Source organism: Rhinoderma darwinii, chromosome 5 (genome assembly GCF_050947455.1).
Source record: "Rhinoderma darwinii isolate aRhiDar2 chromosome 5, aRhiDar2.hap1, whole genome shotgun sequence".
NCBI lineage: Eukaryota > Metazoa > Chordata > Amphibia > Anura > Rhinodermatidae > Rhinoderma > Rhinoderma darwinii.
Genome location: NC_134691.1, coordinates 329,266,201 through 329,289,314, shown reverse-complemented (window position 1 = coordinate 329,289,314; position 23,114 = coordinate 329,266,201). Strand labels below are relative to the sequence as shown.

General features: G+C 42.9%; 1 protein-coding gene across 2 annotated transcripts in view; it reads right to left on the bottom strand.

Moving 5' to 3' along the window:
• Positions 1 to 23,114, bottom strand: part of VPS50 (VPS50 subunit of EARP/GARPII complex) — a 151,535-nt gene that overhangs the window by 96,843 nt on the left and 31,578 nt on the right. For both annotated transcript variants that reach the window (XM_075827722.1, XM_075827720.1), the window contains 5 exons: positions 21,500 to 21,571; positions 15,109 to 15,162; positions 4,139 to 4,209; positions 331 to 448; positions 213 to 248 (listed from right to left, as the gene is read on the bottom strand). In XM_075827722.1, coding sequence (XP_075683837.1) covers positions 213 to 248; positions 331 to 448; positions 4,139 to 4,209; positions 15,109 to 15,162; positions 21,500 to 21,571 — 351 coding nt within the window. The remainder of the gene's footprint in view (positions 1 to 212; positions 249 to 330; positions 449 to 4,138; positions 4,210 to 15,108; positions 15,163 to 21,499; positions 21,572 to 23,114) is intronic.

The following is a 23,114-nucleotide window of genomic DNA, read 5'->3' as shown; positions in this document are numbered from 1 at the left end:
TTCCAAAATGCAAAAACAAAACAATAGTGATCAATCTCCTCTGACAGTAAATAATTGCGTGTACGATGAGAAGACTTTTGTGTCCTTTCCCCGTGCCGTCAGTGCTCGGTAAGATCGTTTGTATTACATCTTTGCAGCGGCATCAAGACAGAACTAATTCATCTCACGCATTGAGAAGCAAATGAGATCCAGACAAATAAAAACACACTTACCTCAAGCATTTCACTGAGGCGGACGTCCGTTCTTTGCTGGAAAAAAAAAAAGGCAGAAATGATTAATTAGGTGCCATTAAGTATAAAAATAATAAAAGGCAAACACGCTTGTATTTACCAGTGTTTTAATTGTCCTCAGAGACTTCAGCAGACCGATCAATAGCTGCCTCTTCCTCTGGTTTGCCAATAGTCCCAGGCCGGCCTCTGTAAAGCCTTCTTTTGCGGTGCTTAAGTGTCTAAAGGAGGAAAAACAAACAAAAGATTATAAACCGTCAACTCACTGACCCTCTTACCTTCACCCATCATTAAACCCAAACAAATGATGCCCGGAGAGTACCGTGCCCCACCTGCCCATGTGTTGTGTGGAAGTAAATGGGGCTGATCTGCAATACCACACACAACCTGTGGACAGGTGTGGCGCTGTTTTTGGAAGAAAGCAGACATGTTTTCCTAATTTTGGAAAACCCCTTTTTAAACAGTCCGAACTCCCAGCTAATAGCAAAATATCAGTTTCTGAAGCTAAAATCAGAAGTGGATTAAAAAAAAAAAAATTACAAAACTAAATACAGGAGAAGTATCTGTCCTATATATTTTATCTCCCTTTATTATCTACTTTTTTTGGCTTCAAAAACTGCATAAAAAACCTAAATCAAAACTTGCACGTGTGAATATACCAGGAGGACAGGAAAAATATTTGTGCTGCTTGGGTTGCATTGCAAATAGTGATACATTTAAACAACTTTCAGCTGTAGTAGTTTAAACTCTAAATGGAAATATTACGGTTTCCATTCGCTAGCAGCAAGCAGAGATATTGAGAATGTTGAGGTATCAAAAAAGTATATTTGCGGGGAGAACGGCCATCTACACGGTTAACTCAGAATTCCCTAATTGGACATTTGACGGTGGATTTTGTAAAGTAGACAACCGCTTTACAGTTACTTAAATAGAATCGGGATACAGTATCGCGATATGGCATCGTGATCAGGACGAGCAGTGTGATGCCAGTCTTGATGACAGATGCGATTTATCCGCACTCTCTAGAGAGCCAAGTTGCAGTTTCAGCTCAGTCACTTGTGAGAGAATATTGAATTTCTTGTTGAAAATAGAATAAAACTGAGCAAATATGAGAGGAAATCTATAAGTCCACTGCTAAGCGGCAGCAACGCTGTAATTACTGTACAGTCCTCACCATGAAGGGTTCTGGATAACACCCCGGGCAGCAGTTATTATACAGCTGGATATCCATTTACAGAACCTAAACTCATGATAAGGCGCTCCGGGAAATCAGAAACACGCTGCACCGCTCAGTCACGTGAATGTTATTGTATGGGAGACGTGTTCTCTCTGAAGTGATGTTTGATACATAAATACAGAGGGTCACAGGTTGTGAAGAAGGCGTAGCCTGGTACATTGAAAACGAAGAGGAACGGGCTATGCTGGAACACATACACAGAGAGGAGGAATAGGATATGCTGGAACGTAGACACAGAGAGAGAAAAGGAAAGGGCTATGCTGAAGGACAATCAGAGAAGGAACAGGCTATGCTGAAATGCCAACAAAGAGAGGAAGCACGGGTTATGCTGAAAAACAGAAACAGATAGGAGGAACAGGCTATTTAGGAACACAGACACAAAGGAGGAACAGGATATGCTGGAAAATATATACACAGAGAGGAGTTCCAGGCCTGGAACACAGACACAAAGAAAAGTAGCAGGCTATGCGGTCGACACAGAGAGAAAGCACAGGTTATGCTGGAACATAGACACAGAGAGAAGGAACAGGCTATGCTGGGATGTAAACATAGGGGGAAGGAACAGGCTATGTTGGGATGTAAATATAGAGGGAAGGAACAGGCTATGCTGGGATGTGAACATAGGGGGAAGGAACAGGCTATGCTGGGATATAAACATAGAGGGAAAGAACAGGCTAAGCTGGGATGTAGACAGAGGGAAGGAAGAGGCTATGCTGGAATGTAAACATCGAGGGAAGGAACAGGCTATGCTGGGATGTAAACATAGAGGGAAGGAAGAGGCTATGCTGGAATGTAAACATAGAGGGAAGGAAGAGGCTATGCTGGGATGTAAACATAGAGGGAAGGAAGAGGCTATGCTGGGATGTAAACATAGAGGGAAGGAACAGGCTATGCTGGGATGTAAACATAGAGGGAAGGAACAGGCTATGCTGGGATGTAGACATAGAGGGAAGGAACAGGCTATGCTGGGATGTAGACATAGAGGGAAGGAACAGGCTATGCTGGGATGTAGACATAGAGGGAAGGAGCAGGCTATGCTGGGATGTAAACATAGGGGGAAGGAACAGGCTATGCTGGGATGTAGACATAGAGGGAAGGAACAGGCTATGCTGGGATGTAGACATAGAGGGAAGGAACAGGCTATGCTGGAATGTAAACATAGAGGGAAGGAACAGGCTATGCTGGAATGTAAACATAGGGGGAAGGAACAGGCTATGCAGGGATGTAAACATAGAGGGAAGGAACAGGCTATGCTGGAATGTAAACATAGGGGGAAGGAACAGGCTATGCTGGGATGTAGACATAGAGGGAAGGAACAGGCTATGCTGGGATGTAAACATAGAGTGAAGGAACAGGCTATGCTGGGATGTAGACACAGAGCGATCACCTGGAGTGCAGAGCGGGTGAGTTTTGTGTTACGCTGCAGTGTTTGGCTCAAAGAGGATTGTCTAGACTGATTCATTGTAATGAAAACCTCAGCTGTGTCAGCAGTACTAGGTCAGGACACATTCTCAGACCTTGCATGCAAACAATCAATGACAACAAGCAGAGGTCTTTATAATGATGAGGCATTGAAATGCAAAGTATAATTATATTCCACAATGATAAAGCTTTATTTACATATAACCGGACAACCCCCTAGGCCACGTTTACACATATAGTTTTAATGCTGTTTCTGTGGCAGTTTATTTGAGTCAAACATCGGTGTGGACACAAAAGAAAGGAGATCCGGCATCTTTTCTCTTTATCTTTCCACCCTTTTATATCCAATTCTGGCTGAAAAAAACTGAGACAAAAACTGCATCACCGGCCTTAAAGTGTAGCTAAATACGTGACAAACTTCTGACATGTCATGGTGACATGTCAGAAGTTTGGATTGGTTGGGGTCCGAGCACTGAAACCCCCACCAATCGCTAGAACTAAGCAGATGAAGCCCACGTGTGAGCGCTCAGCTGCTTCGTGTCTGTTCGGCTTTTTCCGGAAATAAATGTATCGGTGTACGGAGTCAATAGAAAGTCTATGAGCCCGTACTCCGATACATCGGCTTTCCGGAAAAAGCCGAACAGACACGAAGCAGCTGAGCGCTCACACAAGGGCTTCATCTGCTTCGTTCTAGCGATTGGTGGGGGTCTCAGTGCTCGGACCCCCACCAATCCAAACTTCTGACATGTCACTAGGACATATCAGAAGTTTGTCAAATGTTTAGCTGCACTTTAAAGTTACTAGAAACTGGAGCACTCTTCACAATGATTTTGATATACTGTGCATTTTATGATCTGTTCACACGACGTTCGAGCCTTCCGTCTGGGGTATACGTCGATATATACCACTATAAGGGCATACATTGCCCATAGGCTCTCAATGTAAAAAAACAAAAAACCTCTATACCATGTTGTATAGGTTTTGATTTTTTACTGTACAGAGGAATAGTCTACTACGCTATTCTATACAGCAAATACAGGAATGCTGACGCATATCAGCCCGTCATATACCAAAAGGACACGCTTTTGGTTGGACATCCGATATATGCGCCGGGATCCTAACTGGTGCCTACGGCAAACGTACTTCACAAACGTGATGGGAGTCTAATAGAAGGAAAGAAAACGATAACTCAGGTATACGATCCTTTTTCTAATTTCTAGAAACTCATATTTCCGCGTCCACACGTTATTACCTTCTTCCATTAGTGCAAATAACGGCAGCCAGCTGAAGACTCGTCTGCAACGACGTAACACGCTCCAATTCCTGCAAAACAAAGGACCAAGCGTCGCTCTTATTAAATGTGGCACCGCCATATAAACACGGACAGTAACAACACAAATAAAAATATACGAGGTCTTATTATCCTCTTACTGGGATTCTTCCCGGTAGTTGTAAAAGTCCTAAAAAGCAGCATTTATCTGATGTGCGCAAAGAAAAATGCCAAAGTACTAAAACACCCATCATCTCCGCAGCCTCCGGCAGCAGGATCTCTCAGGGACGTAAAATAAAGGATTGCTACCCGAAAGGAGAAACTTTGTTACTGTGCCTGTTCTGAAAATATCTGTATTGTCACTCTGCTGTGTTTTGCACAACGAACATCGATACATTTTGGCAAGTGTTCATTTGTTTCAATTTTGTTTCGATTTTGTTTATTCAAAAAATGCAAATAAAAAAAGAATGTTCAAAAAAAAAAAAAAAAGGGGAAACGTCAGGGAATGGCATGAGAATTCCTAAATAGGTTGTTCCCCATTCAAAAGACTTTTAGCCAAAGTGGAGAATGGCTGCAAAGAGCGTCTCTCGCTCCGGAGGACCCGGCACGTCCTTGCATTACATGGACAGCCCATTAATTTCAATGTGAACGGTGCAATGTTTTGTTTCTACTGTGGTGGCGCTGCAGGTAAATAGTTTTGACCAATACAAACATAGCAGCGACGGTGTTCAGTACGTGAAACAGGTAGACGGATCTCTCTGCCCTCAAAACACAGTATTAAAAAAAAAAAAATGCACGTTATCCACGGTGTCATGTAATTCATTCCGTTTATACGTAATTCAGCAAAATGACAAGTAGTATAAATAGCATCTATGATCAAAGGTTTTGACATTCTACATGGAACAATATATGGACATTCCAAAAAATGTTATGCACAAAGTCCACATGGAGATGTTGCTGGAGGGGAGTTTGGCGTCCAACACGCAGTTGCAACGTTTCGGTTGACCGCCCCTTTTCTCAAGCATGATGACCCCCACCGATCTGGCATTTATCCCCTATCCGGCGGATAGATTAAGAATGCTTTGGGCTGAAATACCCCTTTAAATGCATTTTCGGGACATTATATTGATGGCCCATCCTTAGGTTCCTATTCGGCGGGCAGATATCCTTTCATTAACTAGCGACGCACGATGATTTAGCGAGTCATTTGCGTTTGAAAGACGGTCTATTACACGTGACAATAACTGCTAAAGATTTTCGCCGTTCAGTCGTTACTGTGATCGCCCATACGTTAATTATACTCAAAGATTATTGAGCTGGTAGGTCGAGTGCAAAGAACTGATCTGCTAACGGCTGGAAGATCTGATTACACGAGGGGTCGTGGCACCGGCGAAGGTAGATGTGTCCGATCCACGGAAACAAATATACAAAAATTCATATAAATATCGCTCCGTCTCATAGGGCCTAGAGATTAAGCCATCATGTTTGATTGCGGGGCCTTCACTACCGTAACTGACAAAGACCCTTCCATGCACGTGTGGCTGTGTGCAGCTCTGCCGGTTCTGCATTGAAGGGACTGCGACTACAGCCAACCCTGCTGTCCCTAAGTTCTGCTCACCGTGGAGGTCCTTCCGGAGGGAGTCTACCATTTATCAGAATTTTGATGAAGTTTAGGCTAAGGCTACACGGTGATTTTGGCAAAGTTCGCAGTGTAGCACTGCCTGCATTGCAGGTAATGAAAGTCAATGTTGTTGCTTTGCAAGATGTAAGTTGGCGCGACCGCCACACCACGGACACAAAGAGTCCAAACCTGCTGGACTTCTTATGACTGTGGTGTCGCGGTAACTTGCGCACCACATTGACTTTCATTACCTGCGATCCAGACAGCACGACACATCGATCTCAGGCCGTACAACCGGTGTCGTGGCCAAAGTCGCGTGTAGCCGGAGACTAACCGTTCATTATACAATCTACTATTTTTGACACGGACTTCCAGAATGAAACCTCTTCGGCACTGCTTAGAGATTTCTGGTACTGGGAATCTCACTCCACATGGCAATTTTATTCTGGAAAACAGTGCTGGTTGGAGATCATAAACCTCCCCAGTGTCGTCTTCTCACTTGTATTTATTACAGTTTAAAAAGAGACAAAACATACGCGGCGCACATAGTGCATCATCCCTGAGGGTTGGGGGAAAGAATGGTGGGGTGATCAGGATATGCTGGGAGCACAACGTCCTGATCCGCTTGTTTGTTTAAAGAGAACATTTCACCTCCGCATACATGTGCAGCGTGTAATGGGGAGGGCTGCACAAACTCTGGGGCACTTTAAAAAAAATTTCTACCATCCTCCGTTATTTAGATAGCAGTGCCATTATATTTGGCGCCCAATATTTAAATAACCCCCTGAGCAGTCAACGGGGCGTGTACTGTCAAGGGGGCGTGTTACTATGGCTGTGACGCTGTCCAATCAGATATGGACAGTGTTACAGCAAAAGTGAGGAGAGAGGGAGAGTCTTCTGCTGAACTGGCAATGGGGCGTGTCACTGCTACGGACAGTGTTAAAAAAGCTGGGGAGCGCTTAGGCTATGTTCACACAGAGTATCTTGCCGAGATTTTTGACGCGGAAACCGCGTCGCAAAACTCGGCAAAAACGGCCCTAAAATGCCTCCCATTGATTTCAATGGGAGGCGTCGGCGTCTTTTTCCCGCGAGCAGTAAAACTGCTTCGCGGGAAGAAGCGACATGCCCTATCTTCGGGCGTTTACGCCTCTGACCTCCCATTGACTTCAATGGGAGGCAGAGAAAGCGTATTTCGCGGTGTTTTATGCCCGCGGCGCTCAATGGCCGCGGGCGAAAAACGGCGCGAAAATCGCCGTGAAAATCGGCGTGCAGGGAGAGGAAAATCTGCCTCTAACTTCCAAACGGAATTTTGAGGCAGATATGCCTCCTGCAAAATACTCCGTGTGAACATAGCCTAACACTATACGTAGTAGAGACACTCCCCCTTGCCAGTTCGGCAGAAGACTGATCTTCAAAGCTGAAGAGTGAGAGAGAGCGTGCGTGTGGGCGCGCACACTCCGTTTCTCCTCGCTTTTGATGTAACACTGTCCATATCGGATTGGACAGTGTCACAGCCATAGTAACACGCCCCCTTGCCAGTACACGCCCCATTGACTGTTCACGGGGTTATTTAAATATCGGGCGCCAAATATAACGGCACCGATATCTAAAAAACGGAGGCGGGTAGAAATTTTTTTTAAAGTGCCCCAGGGTTTGTGCAGCCCTGCCCATTACATGCTGCACTGAGCTGCATATAGGGAGGTGAAAGGTTCTTTTTAAAGGGTAACTAAACAGTCAACAAACTTCTGACATGTCATAGTGACGTCAGAAGTTTTTATTGGTGGGGGTCCGAGCACTGAGACCCCCACTAATCGCTAAAACGAAGCAGCAGAAGTGCTCGTGTGAGCGTTGAGCGGCTTAGTTTCTGTTCGGCTTTTTCCGGAAAGCCCATGTATCGGAGTACGGGCTCATAGACTTTCTATTGAGTCCATCCTCCGAAACATTGATTTCCGAAAAAAGCCGAACAGAAACTAAGCCGCTCAACGCTTACACGAGCACTTCTGCCGCTTCGTTTTAGCCATTGGTGGGGGGGTCTCAGTGCTCGGACCCCCACCAATCAAAACTTCTGACATGTACTACAATGTGCAGTTTTCTTTGAAAGACGGTTTCAGATTTCCGTCTGTCGCAAATCAGTCTCGGACATGTAGATATTTTATGTATTTTAAAAAGAGCACTATAATAAAATGTCAACCTGGAATTATCTTCGTTCTTACAATGGAGTGGTAAGGATGGCCACGAGCGCACCACAGAGCGGTACAGCGCCAATAAGAGGGATTTATCTTTTCTTTTTCCTGAACTTTATTGTATCACTTGTATTCATGACAAGTCAAAAAATTTATTTTGTCTGGATCTCCCTGCCGTCAATTTCAGCAAAAATTACCATGCCGGTTTTTCAGGTGATTTTTCCGTACCCCGCACCACTACCAACATACGTGTGTGAACAGGGTTTTACCCTCCAAATCAAGTTTCCATGGATATTATAATAAAAAGGGAACGTACATTTGTATCAGCGAAGCCTTGCAGCAAATTGGAGAGAAAAATAATGAAGTCTGGTTCGTTCTATTAAGACCTGATTGGATGGACCAACATAAGGTGTGCCGTGAATTTCGCACCCACGGACTCCGTGTAAAAAAATTGGTGTGTGAACAGCCCCATTGCTTTGTATAGGTCAGTTTAGGGTCCCTTGTTAAAACTGACCACGCACGGACGAGAAATACGCTGGTGTGAATAAGGCCTATGAAAGATAGAGTAGATACATCGACTTACCTGCTAACGCTGATGCTGCTGCAGAATCATCTGTAGCCTCTGGTGCCGATGTGTCCTCGCTCGTCCGACACGATGCAGGACCTGGGGCAGGAAGTGAGTGACGTCACAGCGTGATCTCTTGAGAACACGGCTGTGTCTGCACTGCCAGAAGCTGGGCGTTCTGAAGAGAAGTGGATGATACTTCTCGTCAGAACGCCCAGCTAGTAAAAGTATTAAAAACGCCCCGATGTACGCACATAATACACGCCCAGTTGGACTTTTACTTTTAAACACGCCCAGTTGTACTTTTGCAAGCCTCATTTGCATAACTATAAAAATGGTCATAACTTGGCCAAAAATGCTCGTTTTTTAAAAATAAAAACGTTACTGTAATCTACATTGCAGCGCCTATCTGCTGCAATAGCAGATAGGGGCTGCAAAATCTGGTGACAGAGCCTCTTTAAAGAGGATCCATCAACCCTCCCGACTTGTCTGTTTTAGTAAATACTTATATTCCCCATGAAATAGCAATTCTGCAGCATCTTTTCTTAAAACTCTACATTGTGCCATTCCTCTGCTATTCCTCCTAGAAATGTATGAATAAATTGACCACTGGATGTCACCAATTGGGGGTGTGTCCCTACCCAGACTGACCCTGTCCAATCAGTGCTGACAGAGTGAGACTGTACAGGGACACGCCATTTATACAAGGGGAATGGTAACACCCAGTTGTCAATTTATTCATACATTTCTAGGAGGAATAACAGAGGAACGGCACAGCACAAAGTTCTAAGAAAAAATGCTCCAGAATTGTTATTTCATGGGGAATATAAGTATTTACTGAAACAGACACATCAGGAGACCATTGCGTAACTGCCTTTTCCTAGTAAGATTTGGCACAGACAGGGGAAGGGCGAGCACGACATTGTGACAACTGCGGCCTAATATCATTGTCTGATACTCCACCGAGTCATAAACACGGCCGCAGAACATTCAGAGATGGGAGGATAATTGTAAGATGGCTTGTAAAGCGTTGTGATCTCAGCGCATCCGCTCCACCTTGTCACTGACTTACGGAGATAATTGCCGCTCTTGGAACGGAGCGCCAGGGGCTGATCAATAGCTGGCAGAGTCGATCTGTGCACTCCGTTAATGCAAATGCTGTATTTTAGTTACTCATCAAAATGCACTAATCAGAATGGAATATCGTCTGCGGCAGATGGCAGGCGAGGACACGGCGCGTGTGAGCAGAATTCATATCCACTGACAAGTACGAAGGTCTTCACTAGAAGCTCCAGGATTTGTCCTTGGTGAAAAAACACATTGGTTCTTCTTGAAAACTTTTGCCAGAGGCAAGAAAAACCGCAACGGAGGATGTATACGGCCCGCCGGCTGCCAATGCCGATACCAACATGTCCCAGGGGGGAGAAAAAAAATCTCTGGACCTTGTGGCATCGAGCACCGCTGACTCCATAAGGCTCTGTTCACATGTTTTTGTTTTCCGTCAGAAGGATTCCTGTTGTACCTCTGACGGAAAACTGCGACCAATATCACTATATAGGCAAACGTTGCAAAAATGTTTTATATGTTTTTTACTGTAGGCCTCTGTATAGGAAAACGCCGCAGACTACGATTAAAGAGGAACTAAACTTTTGAAAAAAACATTTGATATGTCATAGTGACGTGTCATGAATTTTGATCGGTGGGGTCCAAGCACTAAGATCACCACCGATCGCTAAAACGAAACGGCAGAAGCGCTCAGGCGAGTAATGTGCCGCTTCGATACTGATCGGCTTTCCTCAGAGCGGCGTACGGGCTCAAAAGAAAGTCTGTAAGTCCTTACACCGATCGCTCGGCTTTCTGAGGAAAACCGATCAGAAATTAACCGGCTCAGCGTTCATCCGAGGGCTTAAGCCGCTACATTTTAGCAATTGGTGGGGGTCTCAGTGCTTGGACCCCCACCAATCAAAACTTCTGACATGCCACTAGGTTATGTCAAACGTTTTTAAAAAGTTTAGTTACCCTTATAGGTTCGGATTACATACTTTTTTCTTTCCATCGTATACCTCCGACTGAAGGCTCCATACAGGCATGCAGTACCCTAAGTCGCCCATAGGGTATAAAAATAAACACGTATGCCGAGCAGTATATTCCCATATTTTTTTGCCTCTGTATTGAATAACAGCCTATTACACTATTCAATACAGTAAAAAAAAAAAAATTATATATATATATATCATCACATAGCGATCAGTTGGGATCCAATCTCGAACACTTTCAACGATCCCTACAACAGAGGCGCTTCAGTCCCATCAGCATTTACTCCCCGTCAGGCACTATAGAGAATGGCAGTGAATGGAGCGGAGTTGCAGTCCCTGCACTGTACCATGTCGGGGGTGGCACAGTGAAAAAACAAAAAACTGACGGAACCGTGGTGCTTTACTAGCAAGGTGGCCCTTTTATTCTAGTAACCGTGGGGGCCCACCAATCAGTAAGTTATGGTACATCCTGGGAACAGGTAATAACTTTGGTGAGAAAACCTCTTTTTAACAAGTCTAGAGACCATGACAAAAAGTTGTACACACCAGTTATAATGGGGCAGCAGCTTATTCAGGCTGTCTGGAACATTTGGGCTCTCCAGCAGTGCGGTCATCCAAGATATATATTTTCGGCTGTTCTTAGAATTGAAAAAGCAGCGCCAATGGCGGGAGATGCTGGAGATTTGCAAGGGGGTGGCCTCCAAAATTACTTCCGAAAGTACATGAGGAAACTTCAATGCAAAGCTGTAGAACTTGACATTTTGATTTCAATAAATGAATCTTCACTTGTATTCCTCCAGGATCCTTCCCTGGCAGCGATCACACTGATCAGCCCTTTACTAGACACGAGGCATCTACGGCCACCAAGGCATAGCGATGTGTGACACGGCGGACAGTCACGGCGTAACCTCCGTCAGTAGTTTTTGGAACGCCAGAGAATTTTATTGCATCGTTTCTGGTCCTATATGTGCATTTTTTATATAGAGTGCACAGGATCGGAGATTTATTGCTGCCTTTAACACTACCTTTGACTCTTGTTTGATTGGAAACCTTTTTTCGGCCACGGCATTGAGTGCCAAGGGCAAAAAAACGCAGTGAAAAACACTTCTGCCTCCCATTGAGGTCAATGGGAGGTCAGAGATGGAAGTGCGGGAAGAAATAGCACGCCGCTTTTTTTTCCGTTCACGGGGGGAGAAAAACGCCTTTGCCGCCAATTGAAATCAATGGTAGGCGATTTTGGAGGTTTTTTGGCGCCGATTCCGCATCACAAATAGCACCAAAACACATGCGTGAACTGGGCCTAAGAGAGTCAATAAAGAGACACCAGCTTACAAGGGGTGTACAAGCTCCAAATCCCCTGCATGGTCAAATATTTAAAAGCTTAGTGCCTATGATTTACACAAGCTCCCCCTAGTGGTTGCAGCAGCAAGCCAGAACTTTATCGTTTCTATGTATCATCAGAAGTGAGCCAATATTTAAATATATTTTTTATTCTAAAAAAAATTCTATGATTCACAATAGTATAACGCTGTTTTCTGCAGCTTGCTAATCGTTTTTGCTGTGTAGACTGGGACGGGGTCAACAGAGCCATCTCATTATTATTAGAGGATAGGCAAGCCGTATTGTACTTCTGAATGCCTAGATAAGGCAGGATAGTAACACTAAATACACAGATATTGCTATGTATGCACTCCCCTATCACTCCTTGGTTTTGGGGGAGGGGCCGTACACCATCACTTCCTGAATACTGTAATACTCTATGACACGAACCCATCACCCAGCCAGTATCAAAGCAAACACGAATATAAAGTGGAGAGCATTGCAACAAGGGGAGCTAGTTGTGGACATGGTGGAACGAAGACATGTATGACCAGGTCTGTATTGGCCATGGACTATGGTTATCTGGCAAAGGGCTCCTTGAAGAAATGCGTTTTTAAGGCACACTTAAAAATGAAAATATTAGGAACAAGTCTAATAGTCCAGGGCAGTGAGTTTCAGGGAATGGGTTGCAGCACGGGAGAAGTCTTGCAGATGGGAGTGAGAGGATGTTATAAAAGGAGGATGAGAGTTGTAGGTCATTAGCTGAGCGGAGAGCACGGATGGGTTGGTATATGGAGCAGAGATGTATGGGTTATTTACTAGAAACATGTGACGCAGCTCTCGGAATAGGAACACCCACTGACTTCCATAGGTCCATAAGTGTGTATACTGTATGTGTGCTATATAGATAAGCAAAACAGGACGTAGGGGGCTATTCTATTATAGTTTAACAATTTCACCAATTACCCCCTTTATGCCGGATCGACAACATAATACATGTGGCTACACAATTGTTCAGTCACCCAGCAATTATTATTAAAATTGCAGCGAACGCTAAATGGCTGAGTATGCGAGAGCGGCTCCGAAACCTGAAGAGGGACTTGAGTTTTTTACGAGTGTGCGCCCACAGAGCGACTGATCACACAGAGACACATGATACAAAAAGCCTAGCGAGCAAAAACAAATTGGTTTTTACAAATTGCTTTGAACGCTGGAGATTGGACACAGATTGCTCCAATTTGTTTCCCTCGGAAAAATGATTAAGTCAGTGCACGGGTTATTTCAAAGCAAAGTCCAGCAGCTGCCAACGCAGATTTTAAGGGGGCTGTTACGTGCTTGGTTTAAAGGGCACCGTCGTGTAGATCATATTTATGCAAAAGATGGCAGGGATTGACAAACAATTGCCTTGAAACAGTTCTGAAGTTCAGGATCAGGATGCGTTCGGGTGTATTCACATTGGGTTTGCAGTATACAGATGTAGCCAAGTTTATCTTGACAGATCACTTGCTGCAGCGTGAGATCACACAACAAAAGCCATTGAAAAGTAATTTAAAAAGTCAAGTTAAAGTTTCCGGACACTGAGAAATCCTCCCAACTTATATATTTGACGTACAGATGTGGCCAAAGTATAACTCTGATAGCAGCCTCTGACATATGCCACTGTAAGTTTTTTTGCAGGATGCCTCCGTATGGAAGAGCTTAGTCAACGACGCTATACCATACAGCCAAAAAAAATATATATATTTTTTTTTAAACAAAAGCAGCATACCTCCCCGATGTATGACAAGAGGACACTCTTGACATACATCTGGTTAACGGGGCCCTATGGATATGTTTGTCGTATGCGCACTCTTTATGTTCTCCTCTCCTTTGATCCCGTTTTGCCTTATATTGCGATCAGAAGAACTATTCTCTTTGTGTCCCAGCAGATTGGCTATTTCCCCCTTTCTCCTTATTACCATCCTCGGTTTGGCTGTATGGCAACTGGCTATAACAGGAGCTCTCCCCCACTCTTCTGTCTGCAATAGGAGTCAAAAACTGTTAAGTCCCGCCCCTTTGTTAAGCCCAGCCTTCATCCATCTGTCAGCCAAAGATAGAAGACATCAGAGGGAAATGAACACCTGTGTTCTCATCAGGATTGCGCCGAAACCCCTACAGACGGATATATACGGGGGACAAGTATAGCTTCATGTACATTTATCATCCATTCCTAGATTTCGTGTTCCTTTAAAGGGGTTTTCCAGACAGTAATATGATAGCCTATCCTCAGGATAGGCCATCAATAGCTGATCGCTTGGAGTCCATGTGCCGGGACCCTCGCCGATCAGCTGTTTTGAACGGGGTACGGCGCTAGCACGAGCGCGGCTTCCCCTTCATTTCTACTTGCTCACTGTGAATCATCGACACAGAAGTAGCGGCGATTCACAGGCATTACAGCCTTTTCTCCAATTGAAGTGAATAGGAGAAAAGGCTGCAATGCCTGTGAATCGCCGCTAATTAGAAATTAAGGGGAAGCCGAACTCGTACGGGCGCTGCACCCCATTCAAAACAGCTGATCGGCGGGGGTCCCGGGAGTCGGACTCTGAGAGATCAGTTATCGATGGCCTATCCTGAGGATAGCCCATCAATGTTACTGGCTGGAAAACACCTTTAAGAACTGATTGTTCGGGAGCCGCATCATGATACTGTAAAGTGCTACCGCATCAAAACAGGTTTACATTTTTTCCCTTATGGAACTGTGATAGACTGTGTCGGGGTCTTTAAAAGCTGCTCCATAGAGTATTTACGGCGCGGGTTTTCGCTTGCTGCCTGTGCAGCCCCAGTTACAGTGGAAAGACAAGGTGTAAAAGAAGAAAAAATAATTCCCCCAAAGGTCTTTTCTGATCTTTGAGGGACAGACCATAATAATAAAAAAATAAAAGTTTAATAAAATGTAAAAAAAAACAACGTAATAAATACACATAAAATACCCGATAAAAAAGCGACTGGTAAAACAGACAATACAAAAACAGCTATGACTATACGATTTTTATACTTTAAAGGGGGTGTCCAGGAGTAAAAAAAAAAAAGGATATGCTTTTTTTTTCTCCCAGAAACAACGCCACGTCGAACCATGGGCTGTGTCTGGTCCTGCAGCGCAGTCCCACTCTCTTGATTGTAGCGCTATTTCTAGAAAAAAAAACTGGCCTTTTTTTTTTAATCCTGGGAGAAAAGTAGGCGGGGCTTACCTTAACATAGGAAGGCTGCTTTTCTAGAATCAGATCTGCGACTTTTTTGGAAACCTGAAACAATTCAGACATGAAATAAAGATTAGGGATAATTATTAAGAAAAAATAAACTGGAAGACAAATAGAAGTAAAAAATGTTTTTTTTTTGGATGAGTGGGGGGGGGGGGGTTCATATTGCGCCTTTTTTACAACAATCTCGCCTTCATGGTGGCCTCAACTTTCTCGCCTGACCTGGTTGGTGGGAGACTGGCTGAAATTCTCCTCCTTGGATCTGGCCTCACTTTTACACCAGCCTCACCCCTTCATATCCCAGATATCATCAAACCCCTGGTTATTGGACGGCATGGCGGGAAACTCAAACTCTTGATACCACCATCTCTCTCCACCTCCCATTGGTTGCACCGCCTTCCGGCATGGTCAGACGCAGAACATCCCTTCTACATATGGTGCACCTGTCCACAGAACAATTCATCGACCTACATGCAAGATCCTGCATAGTCCGTACCACTTTTTAGCTATTATCGGGCTAGGAGTCAAGCTGCCCATACAACAGCTGTCGGCCAAATGCTCGTTCTGCCGTCAGCGGTTCCTCTCGACTCCACCATACACAGGCATGCTCGGCCGAGCCATAAAACAGGGTTCCTCATGGGGCTTTATGCCAATGACTGATACCCGAAATGTGGTCAAGGCGAGACCGACATCCGCCAGTGTATTCAATGCTTCTGGTGACTAGTTAGGTCTTTGACTCACCAACTTCTCCACATACTCCCATCTCACTAACATCCTGGTATCTGGAGAGAATGGCGCTGGGTGACCCTTTATATACATAAACCTGATCCTCCTGCCCCTTTCACCAACATAAAATCACCCATAGAATCTACCCACCGATCCCTCCCTCCCCCCGTTTTACGCGCGGTGAATATTTACTCTGATACGGCTTCCATACTACTCAGCATTTCCTCTCTTTCTCGGCACATATAACATAGCGTTTCATTTATATTTATTAAAGCGTCAGCAGAATGCTAAAATATATATATCATTTTCATGATTGTATTTTTGCTTTTTTTGTCGTTTTGTAAATCGTCTAAATTCCATTTTAATGATCATGGGGATAACGGATATGTACGGTATATATTTTTGTGTTTTATGACTAATACAGAATTACACATATATATATTTTTTTAATTAAAGTTTAATCATTTATTTTCTTCCACCAGAAGACTTATAAGGTCTAGTTTATTGTAACAATTAATTGTATTATTTTACCTATGTATTCCAACGCATTGCAGTCGGTGCATGAAAAACCTACGGTGTCCCCGGACAGTCATTCTCACGGGACAGACCTTTTTAGGGCTGTCAGGGGATATACGGATCCCTCTCCCGTAGGCCTGATTCAGACGAGCGTATTTCACGTCCGTGTGCGGTCCTTTTTTTTTTTCACGGACACCACACATACCTATGAAATTCTATATGGCTATTCAGCGTTTGTCCGTTGCGTGAAACTCACTGCATGTCCTATTTTCGTGCGTTTTTGCGCACCGCGAAACCCATTGAAGTCAATGGGTGCGTGAAAAAAAAACGGACCGCACACGGACGACATCTGTGTGCCGTTCGTGTTGCTGAAGTAGTGGGGGAAAAAAACAAAAACACCTCTTTTCGTTTTTTTTTGCGGACGTAAAAAACACGACATACGGGCATAAAAAAAAGCAGACTCGTACACGGATGCCACGCGGAACCGCAACGCAAGAAAAACGCTGCGTTTTTTTACATGAACAAAACGGACACGTTCGTGTGAATCTAGCCTTAGGAATCACAAGGGTTAATCGGCCGCGGTCAAAGTTTTCCTTTATCCCGACTTTTGTTGCTGGGTGGTTGCGGTCAGTTACATCTCCCTCTCCCCTCCCGGGGTGATCGAGCAGGCACAACTGATGAAATGTAAATGTTCAGCAGCCAGCACCGCAGCAGTACCATGGCCCCTTTGTTTAAGGGATCAGTAGGGGTCTCTGGGTCAGACCCCTAATGATGACACCGTTTCCTGTACTCCCAGAAAACTTCATTAAAAGGGGCAGTCTTATCATAGACAACCCCTAAGATCCGGCCATCAGCTGATCACTGCGGGTCCGGTTTCTGGCACCGCTAGCAAATAACAGAATTTCCTCTAAAGTGGCCACTGCAATTCTTGGATGGCCCGTGTCCATCAGAGCTCCCCGTTCTGCCTCATAGAGGCGGTCCCAAGCAGAGGACCCTCCTTTACGATGTCCATGTGCCTTAAAAGAGCATATGGACAGGGGTAAAGTTCATGAGACAACCCCTTTAAGTGCTTAAAAAAAAAATTTAGATTCCAAAGTGAACTCAAGAAAATGATGTAAAATTATAACAAAACAAGTTAATATATAAAAATGCCCAAAAAAACATAATTTGTTGTAATAAATGTCAGATTAGCAGCAACAAAATGATCAATGCCCGGTACGAATGGTAGGCAGCAAAAACAACACGTACGAGCGTGGAAAAACATCCTAATTCAATTTAATAAAATGTTACAGCCCGGCAGTGGATTTCCAATCTGCATGCACGTCACGTCTTATTCCGGAACACAAGATGCAACTTATTTACTTTGCAGAAATAAAATAAAAAAATAATCATTTAGGAGGAAAGCGGTGCGTACGCCATAAACCAATCACCGGGGGAGGGGAAAAGCTTTTCTGTTGAATTCACTCGCTCTGGAGACAATTATATTTATTGGCAGCTTTGCATTATACAGAACGTCCTTAAAGGAGCGCCGCCGCTTTCCGAGCCATTCTCTGGAGCCTTCAAACCTTGACATCATGTAAGTGCCACATCGCATTAAAGGAAATTTCATTCCGACATCCAGAGCCGTCATAAGTAATTTATACCAATCATATACATGATGTACGCAGCTCCGCAACCAGATCACGAGAGGAAGCGCTCAGGAAAACAGGTCAGAGACACAACAGTCCACAATACCTGCGGGGCTTTACTGGAAGGAGACGCACATGAATTAGAGGACTATATTCATTATTTTGTGAGCGGACTGTACAAAAAATTCAATAACTTTGTTTTTCGTTTTTTTCCCGTCGTTTTCCGAACACCTTAAATTATGTTTTAATAAATTGTACGGGTTGTAACAATTAAGGGAATAAATCATAAATGTATTTTTTATGTTTTGTGACTTTAATTTAATAAAAAAATGTTTGTGTTAAAGTATAATTGTGCTTATTCTTTCTTTTTTGTTGTTAGTATTTTTTTAGCTAGTAGTTTTATTAAACTTTATTTGATTACATTTAGGATTTTATTTTTTATTATAATGCATTTGAATACATATCTCAATACATTACCGCCTGTGATTGTAACATACACAGACTGTAGTTAGGGTATACATCAGGTTTGACCTAACAGGGATTATCTCAGGACAGCCCAGGGGGCCTTTTTTAGGTTCAGAGCAGTCCGTTCATACCATTTGCCCCAGCGATCGTTATCATAGGGCCTGATTTAAAGGGGGAAAAAAGGAATCTCCCTTCCTTATGATGCTGCAATCCCTATTCTTCGATCCCAGTCATTGCCATGGGATGGTGGCTGTCAAATACAATGCAAGGCACCTGGTGCCAAGTACAGGCTTCCAGAGGATACATCTGCGGCACATAGAGTTAAAGGGTTCACCTCTTTGTACAATCACTTTTTAATGCAAGGGTCCCCCAACAATAAGTAGATTACAGGGTCTCGTTGTTAGATACCCCATCGATCAGCTGTGTTTCGGGGGGCAAGTTTTCCTTTTCCCTGCAGCACCACCACAGGAGAAATGGAGTATGACACAGTCCCCATCAGAATTAATAAGTAATCAAAGTACAGTACACACATATTGGGTACTCCAGAGTGATAGATACTGTACAAATGTTTTAGGCAGTCGTGGAAAAATGGTGCAAAGTAAGAATGCTTTCAAAAATAGATGTGTTATTAGTTTTTTTTATCAATTAACAAAATGCAAAGTGAATGAACAGAAATCTAAATCAAAATCAATATTTGGTGTGACCACCCTTTGCCTTCAAAACAGCAATAACTCTACTAGGTTCATATTCACACAGTTTTTGAAGGAACTCGGCAGGGAGGTTGTTCCAATCATCTTGGAGAACTAAGCATAGATCTTCTGCGGACGTCGCTTCCTCAAATCCTTCTGTCTCTTCATGTATTTCCAGACAGACTCGATGATGTTGAGATCAGGGCTCTGTGGGGGCCATATCATCACTTACAGGGTTCCTAGTTTTTCTTTACACTGAAGATAGATCTTAATGACAATGGCTGTATGTTTGGTGTCGTTGTCGTGCTGCAGAATACATTTAGAGCCAATCAGATGCCTCCCTGATGGTATTGCATGATGGATAAGTATCTGCCGGTATTTCTCAGCATTGAGGACACCATTAATCCTGACCAAATCCCCAACTCCATTTTCTGAAACACAGCCCCAAACTTGTAAGGAACCTCCACCATTCTTCACTGTTGCCTGCGGACACTCAATATTGTACCGCTTTCCAGGACCCTCCACCCTGCTTCCTGCAGACACTCAATATTGTACCGCTTTCCAGGACCCTCCACCCTGCTTCCTGCAGACACTCAATATTGTACTGCTCTCCAGGACCCTCCACCCTGCTGCCTGCAGACACTCATTATTGTACTGCTCTACAGGACCCTCCACCATGCTTCACTGCTGCCTGCAGACACTCAATATTGTACCGCTCTCCAGGACCCTCCACCATGCTTCACTGCTGCCTGCAGACACTCATTATTGTACTGCTCTCCAGGACCCTCCACCATGCTTCACTGCTGCTTCCAGACACTCAATATTGTACTGCTCTGCAGGACCCTCCATCATTCTTCACTGTTGCCTGCGGACACTCAATGTTGTACCGCTCTCCAGGCCTTTGGCCAACAGACTGACTTCTGTTACAGCCAAATATTTCACATTTAGACTCCTCAGTCCAGAGCCCCTGCTGCCATTCTTCTGAACCCCAGTTCTTATGTTTTCATGCATAGTTGAGTCGCTTGGCCTTGTTTCCACATCGAAGGTATGGCTTCTGGCCAGACTTCTCCGAACAGTAGATGGGTGTACCTGGGTCCCACTGGTTTCTGCCAGTTCTGAGCTGATGGCACTGCTGGATATCTAACAATTTTGAGGGGACGTAAGCATGATGTGTCTATGATCTGCTGCACTAAGTTTCCTTGGCCGACCACTGCGTCCATGGTCCTCAATGTTGCCCATTTCTTTGTGCTTCTTCAAAAGAGCTTGAACAGCACATCTTGAAACCCCAGTCTGCTTTGTATCTTTGCCTGGGAAAGACTTACTGATGCAGTATAACTACCTTGTCTCTTTTTGCTATTCTCATTCTTGCCATGGTGAACCTGTGACATGAAACAGTCTTCCACAACCTCACCTTTGTAGCAGAGATTGGCTGTTTCTCACCCAGTTTTAAGCCTCCTACCTAGCGGTTTCTTACAGTTAATGACCGTTTCAAACCTACATATGAAATTATTATCACCTGTTTGGTATAATTGGTTAATCATACACCTGACTAGAATCCTAAAAAATGCATGACCTACAACCTAGTGTACCTAAAAGAATTAATGAGGTTTTAAAGGCAAAGGGTGGTCACACCACATATTGATTTGATTTAGATTTCTCTTCTGTTCATTCACTTTGCATTTTGTTAAATGATTAAAAAAAAAACACTATTAACACTTCTATTTTTAAAAGCATTCTTACATTGCAGCATTTTTACACAACTGCCTATAACTTTTGCATATATAAACACACACACACAAACTCATATACATACGGTAGGTATATATACTGGGCTTCTCACCGCTTAGGCCTGCTGGAATACTATAAAGGATAAAGGATAACAACCCCCCACTTTCTAGTAATAAGTTTAAGTGTCTGCAATGGTGCAATGTGGGAGGAACATTAAGAATTAAAGAAATAAACCAAAGAGTTCGCTATGCAGGGAATTAAAATCATTAAATGGATTTTCTGAAGCTTGAGGTTTGACTGATATCTCGAGCATCATCTCCCCTTCTCCGTCTTATACAGAATAGTGGAAAGTAACTTAGCGATTCCCTGTTCTGCAGCGTCTCCTGGGCTTATAGATTGTGATATCGTTTGAGATGTAAATAGCTGGATATCCATTAAGTCCAAGTGGGCTTTACTGAGTGCTCCGCCAATAATACCCCCTCTCTTCCCGGCTTTTAATTGATAAAGCTCCATGTGTTGTGATATCTTATCTCCCCTGTGCTGGATTATAGTCTACCTAATAATAGTTCAACCCTAACTGGAGAGCGGAGTGACACTGGATGAAAACATACAGGGAACCAATGTACTTACTGCAGCCTGCTGTTTCTTCAGCTTCTCTCTGTAATCCTCGATCTCATGCAGCGTGAGAACTGGGGGCAACTTCTACACAGGGGGAAACCAAGAACATTATTATAGAACCGAGCCACATTATTCATACACGTACTGCAGAATATCAAGAACATTGCAACTAAACAGCACTCACATCCAATATAGAAATTGTTGATATTCTTGTACATAGGGGGCAGTATTATTGTAGTTATATTCTTGTATATAGGGAGCAGTATTATAGTAGTTCTATTCTTGTATATAGGGAGCAGTATTATAGTAGTTATATTCCTGTATATAGGGGACAGTATTATAGTAGTTCTATTCTTTTATATAGGGGCAGTATTATAGTAGTTATATTCTTGTATATAGGGGCAGTATTATAGTAGTTATATTCTTGTATATAGGGGCAGTATTATAGTAGTTATATTCTTGTATATAGGGGGCCGAATTATAGTAGTTATATTCTTGTATATAGGGCCAGTATTATAGTAGTTATATTCTTGTATATAGGGAGCAGTATTATAGTAGTTATATTCTTGTATATAGGGCCAGTATTATAGTAGTTATATTCTTGCATATAGGGAGCAGTATTATAGTAGTTATATTCTTGTATATAGGGAGCAGTATTATAGTAGTTATATTCTTGTATATAGGGAGCAGTATTATAGTAGATATATTCTTGTATATAGGAGCAGTATTATAGTCGTTATATTCTTGTACATAGGGGCAGTATTATAGTAGTTATATTCTTGTATATAGGGGGCAGTATTATAGTAGTTATATTCTTGTACAGAGGGGCAGTATTATAGTAGTTATATTCTTGTACATAGGGGCAGTATTATAGTAGTTATATTCTTGTATATAGGGGGCAGTATTATAGTAGTTATATTCTTGTACAGAGGGGCAGTATTATAGTAGTTATATTCTTGTACATAGGGGCAGTATTATAGTAGTTATATTCTTGTACAGAGGGGCAGTATTATAGTAGTTATATTCTTGTACATAGGGGCAGTATTATAGTAGTTATATTCTTGTACATAGGGGGCAGTATTATTGTAGTTATATTCTTGTATATAAGTGGCAGTATTATAGTAGTTATATTCTTGTATATAGGAGCAGTATTATAGTAGTTACATTCTTGTATATAGGTGCAGTAATATAGTAGTTACATTCTTGTATATAGGAGCAGTATTATAGTAGTTACATTCTTGTATATAGGTGCAGTATTATAGTAGTTATATTCTTGTATATAGGGGCAGTATTATAGTAGTTATATTCTTGTATATAGGAGCAGTATTATAGTAGGTATATTCTTGTATATAGGGGCAGTTTTATTGTAGTTTTATTCTTGTATATAGGTGGCAGTATTATAGTAGTCATATTCTTGTATATAGGGGCAGTATTATAGTAGTTATATTCTTTTATATAGGGGCAGTATTATAGTAGTTATATTCTTGTATATAGGGGCAGTTTTATTGTAGTTTTATTCTTGTATATAGGTGGCAGTATTATAGTAGTCATATTCTTGTATATAGGGGGCAGTATTATAGTAGTTATATTCTTGTATATTGGGGGCAGTATTACAGTAGTTATATTC